The sequence below is a fragment of the Schistocerca gregaria genome, chromosome 2 (assembly GCF_023897955.1).
Source record: "Schistocerca gregaria isolate iqSchGreg1 chromosome 2, iqSchGreg1.2, whole genome shotgun sequence".
NCBI lineage: Eukaryota > Metazoa > Arthropoda > Insecta > Orthoptera > Acrididae > Schistocerca > Schistocerca gregaria.
The window spans coordinates 302,071,675-302,088,570 of NC_064921.1; the positions used below are offsets into that span (position 1 = coordinate 302,071,675).

At 36.3% G+C, this 16,896-nt stretch overlaps 1 protein-coding gene across 12 annotated transcripts in view; it reads right to left on the reverse strand.

Annotated features, from left to right (window-relative positions):
- Positions 1 to 16,896, reverse strand: part of LOC126336925 (transmembrane protein KIAA1109 homolog) — a 468,521-nt gene that overhangs the window by 98,418 nt on the left and 353,207 nt on the right. For all 12 annotated transcript variants that reach the window (XM_050001082.1, XM_050001080.1, XM_050001090.1 and 9 more), the window contains 5 exons: positions 13,981 to 14,186; positions 11,459 to 11,584; positions 4,055 to 4,331; positions 896 to 1,095; positions 267 to 496 (listed from right to left, as the gene is read on the reverse strand). In XM_050001082.1, the coding sequence (XP_049857039.1) occupies positions 267 to 496; positions 896 to 1,095; positions 4,055 to 4,331; positions 11,459 to 11,584; positions 13,981 to 14,186 (1,039 nt within the window). The remainder of the gene's footprint in view (positions 1 to 266; positions 497 to 895; positions 1,096 to 4,054; positions 4,332 to 11,458; positions 11,585 to 13,980; positions 14,187 to 16,896) is intronic.

Consider the following 16,896-nt stretch of genomic DNA (forward strand, 5'->3'; position numbering starts at 1 on the left):
CCATGAAGCTTAACTGATTGTCCAGGCCACAGTTTAATTTAAAAAGTATAATAACCTAAAATTAATCAATACAGTTACTGCAAATACAGGCTATAACTTTGATATTATTCTGAATAATGTGAAAGAAATGTCTTTTATGTAAGTCACTAGAAACTCTCATTGAGATAAAATATAGAATTGAGTAGTTTACATTCCAATGGTACACAGTCTTCAGTGACTCAAAAAAATCTACATAAGGTCTTCACATATTAGGTCTGCTTAGATACCTTCTGAAATCCTTGAAAACCATTGCTTCAAGTTCTTGCAGTCTTTTCATTTCTTGTTCTATTGTACCATGAGAAGCACCCAGTGATCTTAAGTCATTTATTATTTTTGCCTGCTCATTCATCTCCTTTTCTATTAACTTTGACCTTTTCTTGGCATCAATTGATGGGTCGAACACAAATGCAGGCAAGCTGTCCGTTAAATTCCGACTTCGCTTGAGAGTTATGCTCTCCTAAATGAAAGATAGTACATATGAGCTGACAATTATAATAGATATGTGCATAATAATTACATGTAAAATACTTATCTCAACAGTAAATAAACCTCCAACAGTAGAACCATTTTGATTAATTAAGCTTAATAATAAAGCAAAGTTCTTGGCAAGTCTCCTATGCAAAAAGCTAAACAACCAGTGTATCAATAATAAAGTAACACAGAAGTTGCTGAAATTCCGAAAATTATATACTTATTTGTAATACTGCTGATAAGCTCACATTACTTGAACATAAACCCACTATCAACTACCTAATGGGCCCCCTCTCCACCCTTCGGCTTCATGACTTTTTCACTTGCTAAAATTGAGAGAACACTATATCTTAACTGTAGTGATTCACAGTGAGTCAAGACTTACAAGGGAAGCTGTATTTCCATCAACCTGATCAGTTTCATCACTGTCATAGCTTGTTGCATTTGCTTCATCTTCTTCTTGTGAGCCTGTGAGCATTGTTAATGTATGTCCCAATGCTGACAACTGTTTTCCAACATTGACATCAAGATGAATATCTACACCTTCCATTTGCCACTGCACATTTAAAAACCATTTTGCATTTTCTGGAACAAAAAAGATGGAAATGTAATTTCTTCTCAAAAATGTTTAAACCGATGTTATAGATTACACTACACATGCATTTTATACTGTCAACTATGTATACAGTGGTGTTAGGGAACTTTACATATAAAAATACTGATCAAATTACTTATTTTCCTTCATGTGGAACACTGCTCTCAACTGAAAACAGCTCATTGAAGGCATTTTATGATTTGCAGTATATCCAGTTCTGAAACCATTTCTCTAAAGAGCATAGGAAAATAAAAACACCAGTCCTGCAATACTTGTGGACTTACTGTAGTAAATGAGATAACACGAAGGAAAAAAATTAAAACAAAAAAAAAACCATAAAAGAAGAGACATCATTTACCCTACAGACATTGTTACTGCTGTTGAACTGAAATAACAATCAGAATCAATGTTGCGCATTAGCCTTTTTTATTGTTTCAACACACTATATGCTTCAGTTGTGCAATGGCATAGCCAGCACACACACTTGGATGCTGCCTCCAGTCCTTTGAATGGTTATATTTTTATACACAGGCATTGAATTTCCTGGCACTTCAGAAAATGAAACACACGGAAGAAAACTCCTTTTGAAAAGATGTTTGATAGGCAGCAACATGTATGCTGCATTACAAAAGTACACGCAGCTTATGATTAATTTAGAAATCAACTTACAGAGTGTGTTCAAAAACCAACAGGGATGTGCATCAAAATCATATGAGTAATCGATAGACCAATGTGCGCTGGATGCTAGGCGCTTTGTGAAACAAGGTATTTTCTCCTCAAGGATATGAATCTAACCCCCCCCCCCCCCCCCCCCCCGATCCGAGCCTACTGCACATACGTGAATCTGGCAGCTTGGGCGCCACAGCCACATTTCTGTAGCCAGACACTGGAGAAGGTACTACTCACACGTCACTCAACTGCGCATGCACATGAGCCCACTCGTAACTGCTAAAATGAATCTAATGTAAACAGTGGTGACGTCATGCTCATCATAGGCAATTTGTTGTTATCAAGCATCGCATAGTCTTCCTACAGCCTTTGACACATTTTGCTGTTGGCAAACACTTGTATGAGCACTGTGTTTTCTTTTGTATATGGCACATTTCCTTTGCAACATATGTTTTATTTTCGTTCTTTCTCCCCCTAATTCATGTTTTATTGTCGCAGTATTACTCTGCAGTAGTGGGTTACAGTAATATCCTTTGTTTGAGCATTGATTCTTACCAGTCAAAACTACAAAAATTTAACGGAAAACTAAAACAACAAAAAATTCCCGGAATTCTACAAAATTCCTGGGTTTTTCCCAGTTTTCTCCCAGATGAAAAAATTCCTGGGTTTTTCCCGGGTCATATACACCCTGATTTACCAGCTTAAGTTGGACCATGAGGCATCGAACACCACTAAAATTGTATTTCTAACCCTTTCATTAAAGAGACGTTCAGTTTCAAAGAATGTATTCATTATTTTGGGACAACCTGTACATCAGAGGCATTCATTTCCTTCTGCTTTCTCAGTAAGGCCATCTCAAAAAGCCGGAGGAACTTCCAGATGAGAATAGTAACTATATGAAATATCAAAATACAATCAAAATGATACAAAAGCAAAAGTACAAGAAGGCAATAAAGTTTGGTACATTGGCTACTGGTGTAAATACCTAAATAGATGAAGTAGTTAAAATATGTCACAGAAGATGGCATCTATAGATAGTGTGTAGAGAACATGAGTGATCTTGAGATCTGTTCATAACGGTTCGCACACAAAACAGAAGTAAATCAAGATCAGTCTGCATTGTGATAGAGACACTATCCATTCAGTTCAGCTGATCTTCCAAATTGTTTGTGCCTCTGACAAAATTACAGTACCATCGATACATCTTAAAGTGTTAATTCCTTTCTCTTAATTTTAATGCCTCTTCCAAATTTCTCTTTACTACTTGCACGCATTTGCAATGACGAAAATGTCTCTGTGCAGAACTATACGAGGGGCCTTCCCTTTCATTCTTGTCCTCCATTCCATGTCCTATAATTTGTTATCCTCTTCTTTTGCCAACAGTCGAATTCAAGTCCCCCATTACAATCAAATTTTTAGCTATGTTAACAAACTGAATAATTTCTTTTATCTCATCATTATTTTTTCAATCACTTCATCATCTGTTAAATATTATAATATTTAGGGAAAATATAGAGGAAGAAAATTCTAGATGAGATAATTAATTCCTTCTTAGTTATCCTCTCTATAAAACTGAAAACATTATACAGCATGGCCCCATACAATGTGAAAACCAATAATATTGTATAATCAATTAAATACATGAAAACAAGGGTTCGACACAAAGGAATGAGTACTTTGTATTACAGCTAATACTTGTAACTTCTTTTTGTAGTGAGAGATTGCTTACATAAAATTATGTCTTTTTCATGGCATTAAAATGTTTTTGGAAAGAGCAGTGCAGTTATGTAAACATTTCTACAAAAATTTCACTCAATAAATTTACAAAGTTTACATTACTGTAATTATCTCTTCTAAGATCTCTGCATTTCTGTACAGTAAGATTAAAAAAGGCACAAGAACTGATGACGTAGCAAAGTACTTGTCTCCTTTTGTGTGTTATTTGGGAGGCCAAGATGTTGTCTTATCACTTTGGCAACATATGATGAGCCTTGAAATGTTGTCTTGTTTTACTTAAATTATGCAAGAATCCCTATTTAGCTCATGTGTTAATTATGAGGTGAGTAAACCTGATCTGAACAAAAACACTTCTTAAGTGTGATTTATCATTTTATCAGATGTATCACTTGTCTGTGAAACAGTGCAGCCACTGTGGAATGCCTATCAAATATGAAACATTCCTCATCATTAAGAAAGTTGCAGTTTCCAAAAGAAGTTACACAAGAAATGAAAGAATTAAAATAGTTAGTGTTATCATAATAAGAGCTTAAGATGTCATACCACTGCCTTGTTTCTGTGCAATTGTGCGACTGCAGACTTCATAGGTTCCCTCAGACACCACACACAGATTCATTATAGTGCTGTCACTCATATCAGGCTTCCAGTCATCAAGGCTTGTTTCAAAATCATCTGCAAAGCGAAGACACAAGCCCACAAATCGCCCTTTGCTCACAAGTGAACCAGAGCTACAAGCTGAAATGCTTGTGCTTTCTAGGGTCACCACTACAGCTCCTCTTGAGTCACCATCATACAATGTGCGGTTCATCCCCCAAGAAGTCTATAAAATAAAGAGTATGCATGGTAAAACATTGGTTTCTTTTTCCATTAATGTTTTGTGACAAATGTTTTAAATTTTTTTATCAATAATCAAATGAGAAAATTCTTAGTACTTGTACATGAAGTATATGACAAATAATTTAAGATTACTTCATTCCAATAGGACAAGATTGGAATGAGGAGAAAAAGTATGAGAAGAGGATAACAATGGCAGGGCCAGCATAATAAACTAGCAAGAACTCTAGGCCTTAGAAAGCTATGCGATGTGTTATACAGAGTTACAAACTCGTCAAGGTTTGCCAGAATTACAAACAACATAATGATAGGTGTCAGATGATTTAAAATTATGCTGTAGTGTCAGTTTTACAACCATATTCTTTAGAAATTCAAAACTGAACAAATAGATATTAATATAATATTGTACATTCCTCCCCCCTCCCTTACCCCTCACCACACACACACACACACACACACACACACACACACACACACACACCTTACTTCAGAGGTTTAATGGCAAAACTACTGACCATGTAAAGTATCCTAAAGTTTCAATAATTAAAGGAACTGGAAAATAGTTTGCTAAAAATTGAGGACTTTTTCCTAGCACCAGTTGCATACACTCTTTAGGCATATAGGGCATCTCTTCTATGAGGCATTTCTCTCATGTTTCTTCAGATATTTTCAAATTTGTTTTTTTTGTTTGTGTAGACACAGTCAGCTGAAATAAATGCTGCACATCAAGACTCGTGGGATGCTCAATGTCACTTTGTTTCCTGTGACTAATAATAATAATAATAAATATGCCACAAATGACAGAAAAATTATAAAAAAATTGTTGTGTGGTGGAGTGGCACCGGTACTAGTCTCTGTCCAGCTTGGTTTTGCGAGGATCGTCGTACACTCACTGTTAGGACGAAATTCCTCGCTCTGCCAATGTGATGTAGAGGACAGGCGGATCACTGCGGTTGTACCAGAGTTCGCATAACGGCCGACTATGCAGTGAATCTGCATCTCTCGCCCACACAACGGCCTCCCAGTAGCTTGGATTACAGGAGTACGCCATATTATTATTATTATTATTATTATTAAAGCAAGCTTTTGTATGCCCATTCAATGGAGAAGTCCCAAATTAGTCTAGCAATATGTATAAACAGGGATAGTAAACCATGAAAAATAATGAATTCTACAGCAGCAACTTAGTATCTGTGCTGCATGGTGGTAGCAAACAGTACAGGTCAGGACAGCACACAATACAGGTAATGAAGACATACCGAACAATGGATTTATTGTCTCTGGTAATACATATCTCTAAACTGAATATTGCATTGACTAATTTCGGGTTCACTCTATTGAATAAGTACATAAAATTCTGTTTATAAGCATAATTTTGATTGTAATGGGACACACAATGACGGACTGGGTACTGCACGAAAGATATAATCAGCAGTATTTGTATGTGCTGCCCCCAGCTATATACTGTAAAAACAAAATTGCAAATATCTGTCAAAATACCAAATGAAAAGTGCCCAATGACTATTGAGAGAGACAGCCAGTATAAGATTACTGCAGTACTGGTGTTATTCATACTCTGTCTGCACATGACACTTAAGTTGCACGGGCAGCCTGATTCCTTACAGAAGATATTCAAGGGTAGCCGCACCACATTCAACTACCAGACAGCAACTAAAGTGCCAGCAGATGTTTCTGGTGCCATGGACCTCTTTCTCACTCTGAGCGGGCTTCCTGGACCAGGTGCCGAAAGCTTATGCATTTCTTCAATCGGGAGCTCATTCTGGAGGCTCCCCTATACTGTCACTGCTGTCCGAGACAGCACTGGATATTGCAACATGGTCACATAGAAGAAGGCATGGTCGGATGTGTGCTATTTCTGTGTTCATCTTTAATCATCTGATGGTTGACGGTCCTGTCCGGGAATTTGGTCCTCTTTTTTTTTTATCCACACCAACTCTTCCCGTGTGGCAACATCCATTTATTCTGTACATCCATAACACAAAATTTTTCAAAACAATATTTTTTAATTTTTATTTTTATTTTGGCAGTCGTCTTATGTTCACCTGAAACAGTCACTTATTAAACATAGTTTCACATTTCAAACAACAATCGCAGCTCAACTCCACCATTTGCAATGATGCTATATTCTTGAACGATACTTAAATTAACTTAACTTGGCCTGGAGTTCATTTGATGAAAGAATATAACAGTTTCCAACTTCTCAAAATTTATTGAAAACTGAACTGCATACTCGCAACTTTAACAAAACGCTGACTGACTGTACCCACAGAGGTGGAACCATACCTCATCAGTCAGATGAGTAAAAGTTTATTTTTTGTGTGTTTTGACTGTGACAAGCAATTGTGTGGGAAGTTTTTACTGTTACTTCATGAACAACTCACCAAGCATCTTTCATCTTCATTCAGCTTCACCAAACTTAGAAACTTTCTCACTGGGACCGTCTTAAGTGTAAAATGGCCAATTTGCTCTTATCTTACTGACGTAAATACAGATAGCTTTAACCAATAAGGTGATAATTTATTGTTAATCAATCATTTTTGAGACTTGCTTCTCTTTTGTTACACTAAGCATTGACAGAAAAACTACTGTTATCTGTTGGTGGTATGATCCTCTTATGCTTCTTGGTACCTCACCTCTATCTTGAGTTTCCTACAAACTTTAATTCAGAAGTTTTGTTTTCTCCATTGTCAGGAAACAGTTGTGAACCTTAGTTCATAGCTTTTGTATATCCATTACTAGGCCTTCTGCCTGAAGTACTGTTAGAGTTCCCACAAGAACAGTTTATTTTGGACTTTGTCTAAACTAAGATTTCCATGAGCTTTTTTCTCCATAGTCTATTAACAGTCATCCAGACCGTTTGTGTGACATTCTGTTTGTTGTCCAAAGAAGAAGAGTAATTCTGTTTTCACAGTTGTTCCAACAAACTCAAACAAACTTTGTCTTCATTGCATTCCTGGGACTCTATTTTTGGTCTGCCTGAAAAGACACTCTAACTGGCAAGCATCACAGCTTGCACTCATATTGGTATCTGGCAGCACTCTGCGAGATTGTATCCCGCGCAACTCAAACACAGAACTTCTAAACAGAGTGTATTGGAAATGCCTTACACAGGAGCCACTCAAATTCAACCTACATATTTTTTACTGTGAAGAAGTTACTGTTGCTGTGGAACACTGAATAATTGCTAAGAGTCCCTGGCACCTTCAACATTGCAGATGTGTCAGATTGAGCATTGTCTAGTTTTTACATGTAGCATGCCAAACAGTTGTAGAAAACATAAATCACATGGTCTATTATAGCCATCTAAGTGAGTAACTGTTATCACTCAACACTTTCATTATCCACATGTCACATGATAGCAAGATAAATCAGCTTATATTGGCCCACTGAAAAGACTGGCCACCAAATTTGATTAGCACTTTGTCACAATGACGGCAAACGTTGTAGATGTTAATAAATATCGAAAGTACCTTGGCAAACAAGTTTACAGTACTGAGAGCCAACTGTATGTAAAATACAACCATCAAGGAGACTGGTATTTCTACCACAGTATTGACACTTTTTAATGATTTGGAAGAGCACTCATTGAGCTAATCTTGAAATTAGTCAATGGCTCAATGCATTTTTATAGAATATGCAATAGTCATATACAGTAATTCAATAAAAACAGAGACAGGTAAATCAACTCTAACTACAGTCCTTAAAAAATTGAGACAATGGTATATAACAAAATACTGACAAATTTCTCAGAGCATGTCTTTGTAAATATCTCTCCATTGTCTTCTGTAAAGCATCTTTTGCAGAAAAAAGCTGTCCTATTGATGTAGTCTATGTTCTTGGCTTGGCCTCTGACTCTCTGGGCATATACTTCTATGTGGTGCAGACTTCATTGCCGTTTTAAACCTATGTAAATGACTATTCAGAGATTTTTCAGAACAATTCAAAAAAACTTTTAATAGCTGCTGGTGGCATAGGCATACTAATCAAGGGCACAAACTCAACCATACCGGTAGCGCGCCGAGCACACAACAGTGGAGCTAGATATGCTTCGATTGTTTAGTCACACGCCAAACAGCATTACTGCACCGTCATTATACCCACCATAACAGCTGTGACTCACCTGTGAAGTGGACGACTGCACCGAGACGGCACTGCGTACCGCTCGCGCCCAGTAATGTAAGTACATGTAGCCGTACCACTGTCGAATGTTTTGAGGATTAGAAGCTTTGTTTTACAACTCTGTGGGTGAATGATGATGTAGTTATTAACATTGCTTTGGTATTAGAACTATTTTATGGTCTCCCAGGTCCGCACAAAGGAAAGGACTAACACCAAAAGAAATTGAGTGTCTTCTTCTGCAATTATCTGACGAAGAAGATTAAGCAGATTTCTCTGACAGCGATGAGAAAGCAGAAATAATTGAAACTGCAGATTATTACAGCGAATCTGAGCAGTCATGTGTTGACGGGAATGAAGTGAAAGGTATGCTACATGATGACTTCCATTTTTATATTGGTAAGGACCAAGAAACTTTGTGGATAAATAGTCCGTTAGCACTACCAGGAAAACCAAAACGAAAGAACATAATCAAAGTCCTACCTGGCCCGAAATGCAATGGTAAACAAGCTAAAACTGAAATCGAAAGTTTTCTCAATTTGTTTGATCCTGAGATAATTGATTATGTTGTTGCAAACACCAACATGTACATAAATAACAAGAGGTCATCTCTGACTTACTCAAGGGCTAGAGATTGCAAAAATACTTCTGCTTCTGAAATAACGGCTCTTATAGGAGCACTGTTTTTCATTGCTGTACAAAAAGGAGGACACACAAATGTATTAGAAGTGTGGGCTTCAAATGGAACAGGAATGATTATTCTAAGGGCAGCATTTAGCTACAAGTGCTTTCTGTTCTTGCTCCGGTCACTAAGGTTTGACGATATTTTTACACGAAAAGAACGACTAGCAACTGATAAACTTGTTGCCATTCGCAATCTCCACTCAGCATATCTGAAAAACTGCAGAAATAACTACAGTCCAGGGGAGTTCACAACCATAGACGAAATGCTTGTCCCATTTCGCGTACGTTGTGGTTTTGTTCAGTATATGCCAAATAAGCCCGCTAAGTATGGATTGAAGTTGTATGCATTGTGCGATAGCAAGACTTTTATACTTTTAATTTTGAAGTATACTGCAGCAGACAGAATCCTGGACCATATGTTGCATCTAAACAGCCAATGGATATTGTGAAGAGATTGGCTGAGCCAATCAAGGAACTTGCAGGAATGTAACTACGGACAACTACTACAGTAGTTATCCTGTGGCCCAGCATCTTTTAGAAAATTGGGCTGACGTTCATTGGATCATTGAAAAAGAACAAGAAGGAAATTCCTTTGGAATTTTTGCCCAATAGATCACGAGAAATTGGAAATTGTCTTTTCGGATTTCAAGATGACTCTTGTTTCGTGGCAAACAAAAACGAACAAGGCTGTTATCAATGCATGAAACTGCTGAAAGCGACACCGCTACAGGCAAGTCTGTTGTAAATTTGAACTACAATGCAACAAAAGGTGGAGTCGATACTGTGGATTATATGTGTACATCCTACTCTACACAAAGGACCACAAGAAGATGGCCCTTAGCATAGCTCTCTACTCTACCACGAGATATTCAAGTATTTCTGTCACCTCATCAATCAATTCCCACCAATCACGAGGAGACTGTAAGAAGGTGTGGGAGGTGCAATCTTTGTGGTGGTAAAAGAAATAATAAAACTACTGTCACTTGCAATAGCTGCAAAAGATTCGTTTACAAGCAACATTGCCACAATTTTGTCACATGTAATGATTGCAGAGCTTCTCCGGAGGAAGAGAGTGTGTGATTCTTGATACGTATTTACTGACTGAATTATTCTTTATTATTACTACAAAGTTTTTATACATATTACACATTTTCAGAAAACTTGCTTTAACAATGGTAAACAATCAAATCACATCTGTGGTTATAATTTATTTAGAATTTGTTATTAAAGTAGTGCTTAGGAAATATCCGGTCAGATATTCTGTAACAATTTTAATTTTCCCATGCACTTTGGATGTATGTATACAGATCATATTAAAAGTTGCTGTTAAGAATGATGTTATAAACAACAAATAATTAATTCCACCTAAAAATTAAAAAAAAACTGCTTTTTTATGTATTTAAATGTAGGCGGCACTGAGTGCCGCTCGCGCCCGCTGACGCAACAATCTTAAGCGTGCCTGGCACAGGGTTAAGGATTTCTGTTGCCTGTGTGACAAGCAGCAATGTCTCTTAGTAAATAGGTCTCTATTTTAACAGTACATGGGTAAGCATTTTAGGAAATGCTACCCAGCAAAAAAAGAATGCATTTTTGAACATCACTGATGTGCGTCAACATTTTTGTTTTACGAAAGAATAATCACGAATTCCACCTGTTACAGCATGGTGTTTTCCAAGGTACTGAAATCGTGACTGAAACTTGCTTTTATCAGCCAATCATAGCTCATGTTGCATGACCTCACCAGCCAATAACAGCAGATATTCAAAGCATAGGACATATTATGCAGTCAGCCAATTACATCATCATCATCATCATCATTAATTAGCACATACATACAAACATAAAAAGTTAATGGTTTAAATTAATACACATATAGTATAACCATAAGAAAAGTTAAGCTCTCACATTTAATATAGGTCGCCAGAAATTTTTTGCTGTTTTTCTCAAGGTGTGGTTAGGCGGGGTGCTAAGAGTGTCAGCTTAAATTGCAGCAGCTGAATATTTATCTTGGTATTATTCCATTGATTATGTTTTATTGCTGCAGTATTATTCTGCAGTAGTGGATCAAAGTAATATTCTTTTTTAGAGTATAAATTCTTACTAGTCAAAATTACCATCAAAATTACAACAGTTCATCTGAAAACTAAAACAATGAAAAATTCTAAAAAATTCGTGAGCTTTTCCCAGATTTCTCCCACACAAAAAAATTACCTGGTTTTTCCTGGGACACGTACATCCCGAAATTATAGGCACAACACAATGACTCTTTTCTTTGAACTAAAGTTTACTTACCAAAGGTAATGGATTTAATGGCAGGCAAATACCCATGTCATCAACAGTTAGTTGTAGAAATAGTGTGCCCAAATGCGGAGTGCTTAGCTGACTTGTCAATTGTCCAAAAGGCACTTTTTCAAAAACCTGAAAACAACAGCCAAGCATTACACATTGTTTGCACCAAGATAAAACTTACCAGTTAAGCAACATATGTTCTAAACAAAGAAACAAACAAGTGAGAGCAACATGAATAGAGACTGTAGCTCTATCTCTAATGAAGTATAATACCTACTTACTAACTTTGTCTGACCTGCTCCTTGTCACAAGATATACAGTGTTTCAAAGCACTGTTTATTGACAAGTGTACAATGTACAAAGAGGGGCGATACATGAAAAGAAAGATACATTCATCTAGTTTAAAAAGTCCATCTCGGGGCTCATGTGCGCTCTAGATAGCAGGCCTCTGACAGTTCTCTACAAGATCAGGTGAAGGGATTTTTGTGTTAGAATATGTGAAGTGTTCCATCAGTTACATGCATTCAGGAAGCATATGCAAATACGAAAACCTGCAACTGGTCACCAGAGCATTTTGTGTTTGTTTTTCCTAGTTTTGTGATACTGGTTGTTTCCGTAAAGGAAAAAGTATGGGGGCGACAACGTCTAACAGAGCTTTGTGTGCAGACCACAAAAATCAGCTGTTCGTGCAAGCTGTCAACTGGACATTCTGCAAAAAAAGTGTGGAATGTTTTGTGGCAGTGTTTGCATTTCAAACTCTACCATTTATAACTGTTACAACACCTGACTCCAAATGATTATGCCCATCAACTTGAGTTTTGTGCCTAAGTGCAGCAAGCTACAGAAGATAATTATGACTCTGTGAAGACAATAATATTCAGTAATGAGATGACTTTCCATCTGCTGGAAAATGTAAATTGTCACAATGTGTATGTGTGTGGTCGGAAAGGGATTCAGAGAAGTGAATGTCTTCTGTGCCATATTGAAGACAAAGGTGTATGGCACTTTTTTCTTCATTGAGCAGTTGGTGACAGATTCTGTCTACCTGGTCATGTTCCAGCTGTGGCTGCTGCCACAACTGTCTGCTGACTCCTCAAATTACTGTAAATCAGTTAGAAACTTCTGTAGAATGACCACTCTTAAACATTCAATATTTTTAAATATTTTTGAGAATATCCATGAGAGGATATAGCTCAATGTTTATTGCCTTTTATTCTATAGAGCAATCTTACTTCCGAGTATTTTAATCTGTTGGTATGACCCACTGCATGAAAGACACACTTGCTACAAAGCTTCAAAAACATGTTAGACACACTTCATGACCTGAAATTTCAAAGATACCAACTTGAGACAACAGTCATGGGTAGGACCTTCACTGTTGTAAGAAGACCACATCCTGAGCGGGTAAAAATTTCACAGAGAATGGGAGTCCATTTTAAATGGAGAATTTACATGAGGCTGGGTATTGCTATGGGCATTTATGGCTGAAATACAGTTGGAAAAGGAGTTAAAAGGCAGGCATACAAGCATTATATTTGTTGCATAAAATGGCAGAGACTCATTGAGAAGGCAAGGGATAAACCTCGATTTGACTGGTCACAATAGCATGTATACACACAGATGTGACAGACTAAGCATGTTACAGTTATTTTTAAGGATTTGAGAAATTTGCAATAAACACAAATATAGATGAAAATTCTGCCTCAAATTGTGAAATTACTTAATAAATGCTCTTTTGTGGTGAACAGCATCCAGATGAACTATTTCATCGGAGACAATTTGAAGCAGCTTTACTTTCTGTATATAATTGCTGAAAATGTACTCTGCTTTCCGTTACTGGTATTGCAAATGATCTGGCAAAGCCCAATTCCTAAAGATAATATTTGTAGGAATGTGTTTAAAAAATAAAAAGGGCATAAACACAATGACACGTGTGCTCGATGTTCTGGTGTCACCAGTTGAATGGTTTATAATTTAAGATACATGTAGTGTAATTCAAAGCAGAATTCAGTTGTGGGACCTAGCGTCTTATAACAAAGAAAAGTATTCATTCATCTGCTAATTAAAGTTCAAAAGTTGATATAATGCGAACACTTTAAGGTCATACATAATACATGATCAAACAATTTGTCAAACAACTTTTTATTTTATTTTTTTAATTTGCTGAGTGACTTAGTAATTTAAAAACTATACCTTAACCATTTTCAGACAACGATGAATTTTTAAGTACATTAGAATTGCCCAAGTGTACACATTACTGGTAATATTCTATAAATAATATTAATTATATGATTTCTTTTTAGTCTCATTGTATAGAAAGCTCACCTATTACTGCACTATGTAGAAGCAAATGAATACATGCACCTTACCTTGCAGCTTCTAAACATGAAAAGAGAGCAACAAATTTTGAAGTATACGTGCAGTAACAATCTGGAAATGTCCAGTTTAAATGTCAAGACTAAATCGTTGTCTAAGATCAATACTACATGGTTGTTATGATAAACTGCTATTCTGTAAATGCGCACCTGCTGTGTGGCTGTAAGTACTTCCTTGTTAAGATTTGACCTCTGTTCATTCCAGTATTCGTAAGCATTTTTATAATTCAGCCATACAAGAATTGCTTTATCCACAGCTATAGGCTGAATGTAGATAAGTGGTCGTCTAAGGGTGATCAGTACCATCTCCTTGTCTTCCCCTTGAACCATTTCATCCTGGAATGCATTCCTCAGGCCTGCAAGTATGATAAATTGTGTTGTTACACGATAAGATCACAATTTATAATCATATATTATATTCTTTAGGTGGTTAAATTACTTTAGCTACGTATCATGAATACATGATAGTCACTTTATCTTTACAGAGAGTACATTAAAAATGAACTCCAGACAAAAACAAAGACATAAAAAAGATAAAGCAACTGTTAATCAAGAAGTCTGATTTTATTATCATAGCACTTTTGAAAGGCTTTAGTTATCTCATCTTTCTCCATTTCGTGCACCAATGCAATAGCAGAGAGCAAATGGTTTAGCATGGTATCGAAAACACGGAGCAAATTTTTCACCAAGGCAATTATCTGCTTGGTTTATTAATCCTATACGTAAACAACTGAACAAGCAGGTCACATGTTGCAAAATATAAACAAATGAATTTTTCTGTCAACCACCAGTACGTTTCAAACAATGTGTTAATCAGGTACTTTAACTTTATCATTCTGGTCTCTTCAGCTTACAAATTAGTTGAAGTACTGAGTCACGGATAGTAATATAAAAAAGGTTACACACTTCCCTGGAGCAAATTCAAAGTTATTTCTACACTTAATGATGACTGCTCATCCAAAATAACAAGGAATCCTCAATACAGTCACAAATTTTGTTTTGATAGAAGCTTAGATGTGGCACTAAGTCAAATGCTTTTTTAACTGACTGCCTTGACACAATGCCTTCAGCATGTCTTGTGAGAAGGACGTAAGTTGTGTTTCATGTGACTGACGTTTTCAAAATCCATTCTGTTTGATAGACCTCATTATGTTTGAGGACAGAATATGTTCTAGGAGTTTACAACAAATCAGTGTCAAGGACAGTAGTTTTGTGAATTACTTCTACCACCTACCTGACAACAGGCATGAGCTGTTCTTCCAACTACAGGGCAGCATTTTTTGTTTGAGGAATCTATGATAGGTAGTAATGAAAAGAAGGGCTAACTCAAACACAAATTCGGCACAGAATCTGATGGGTATTCCATCGGGTCTTGGAGCTTTGTCCAACTTTAATAATTTCACCGCATTCTATTAACAATAATTAGTCACTATGCCTAGAAGTTATCTGAGTATCTAGATTCAAAGACAGAAATGTTCTGTTAGCTACATGGCAAGTAGGCTTTCTTTTTAATTTACTTGATTAAATTTAGTTGCCATAATCACAAATAGCATTACGAAGTTCAGTGGCCATTTATTATTAATACAGTGTAGAGACTAAGATTCTGTGATTTGTTTGTCTTTTATTAATACATAACTTGACTCATACTACACCCCTGAATGTTATCTTTTTCAATAGACTCCATGGAACATGATGGATGGATGGATGGATGGATGGATGGATGGATGGATGAACACAGATGTACTCTGATGGGTGATCAACATTAACTGAAAATATTTGTTGTATGGATAGATATTGTGTAAGGTCAGACACAATATATTCCCACGGGATTCATGACCAAGTTTAATCATTTTCGCGTAAGACCACAGACACTATGTTCCCACAAAATACATGACCACATCTACACTAAACTGCTGATGCACTACCACTGACTTGATAGAAATCTACAAAACTTGTCACAGCACAAGGACAGAGTTTTAAGCTGAAAATCAGATCTATATTACTATACACAATCATAGCACCTGGCATCAGTTGCAGCACAGGAAGAATACAAATCCGATTTTCAATATTTTACACCATTATCAACCAAATTTAAAAATTTAAAATACTGTCATACTCTACTCATTAACAGGTATAATTTTATGTTAAAAATTTGATGTAATAAGAAAAGTATTACAGTTAGAAAATGTGTGTCTGTCTTGAGGCAGTGTAACTGACAAGAGTGCAAATACCCGGCTTTTGTTCATCCTGTGAGAGCACTTAGCGATTTCCAACAAACTTTACACACAATTTGAAACCTTTATGAAACTTTCCCATGCTGACAACCCCAAAAAATGATAACAGGAAAAAAGTTTGTAATTTACTACTTTTTGCTATCCCTGCAGTCAAACTTCAGCATGATGTTTTAATTTATTTCTTCTTTGCTACTAAATTTGTTTGAAACACAGTTTTCAGAGAGTATCCATATATACCTCTAAATGTACCTGCAAAATTATACCGCCGTACAACACAGAGTTAAGGAAATGTGACACCATAAACATTGAGAAGTGTTAAAACTAACTTTTACTTAAAATGGAGCACAAATTGCCAGACTATACTCATGAGAGCACTTAGTACTTCAAACAAACTTCAAGCATAATTTCAAACCTTTCCTAAACTTTTCATCACTTACATACCTAAAGGCAAATATTGAACACACTGACTCACTTGTAAAGTAATCAGCCATTTGAACCTATTTTGTACATGGGGATTTGATTTATTAATAATCAGGTGTATAATAGTATGTATTAAAACGCTAAGCCACATATTGCATTATTTGTGCAAGAAGTATTTTTGTTTTGTTTCATTTTGTTTTGAAAGAGCACAAATTTGTGAAAGAAAATTTAAGACAATGCTCAGAAACAATATGAGAGATGCAGCTGTGAAATCCAATCAGACCTAACTTGATTTCAGAGAAATTGCACATTGTAGGACAAATCAGGAAAGGTTCAATTAGTTATAAGAGAGGACATGATGAAAACAGAGAGAGACATAATATGAACATTTCACAGCTAAACTGAAACAAAA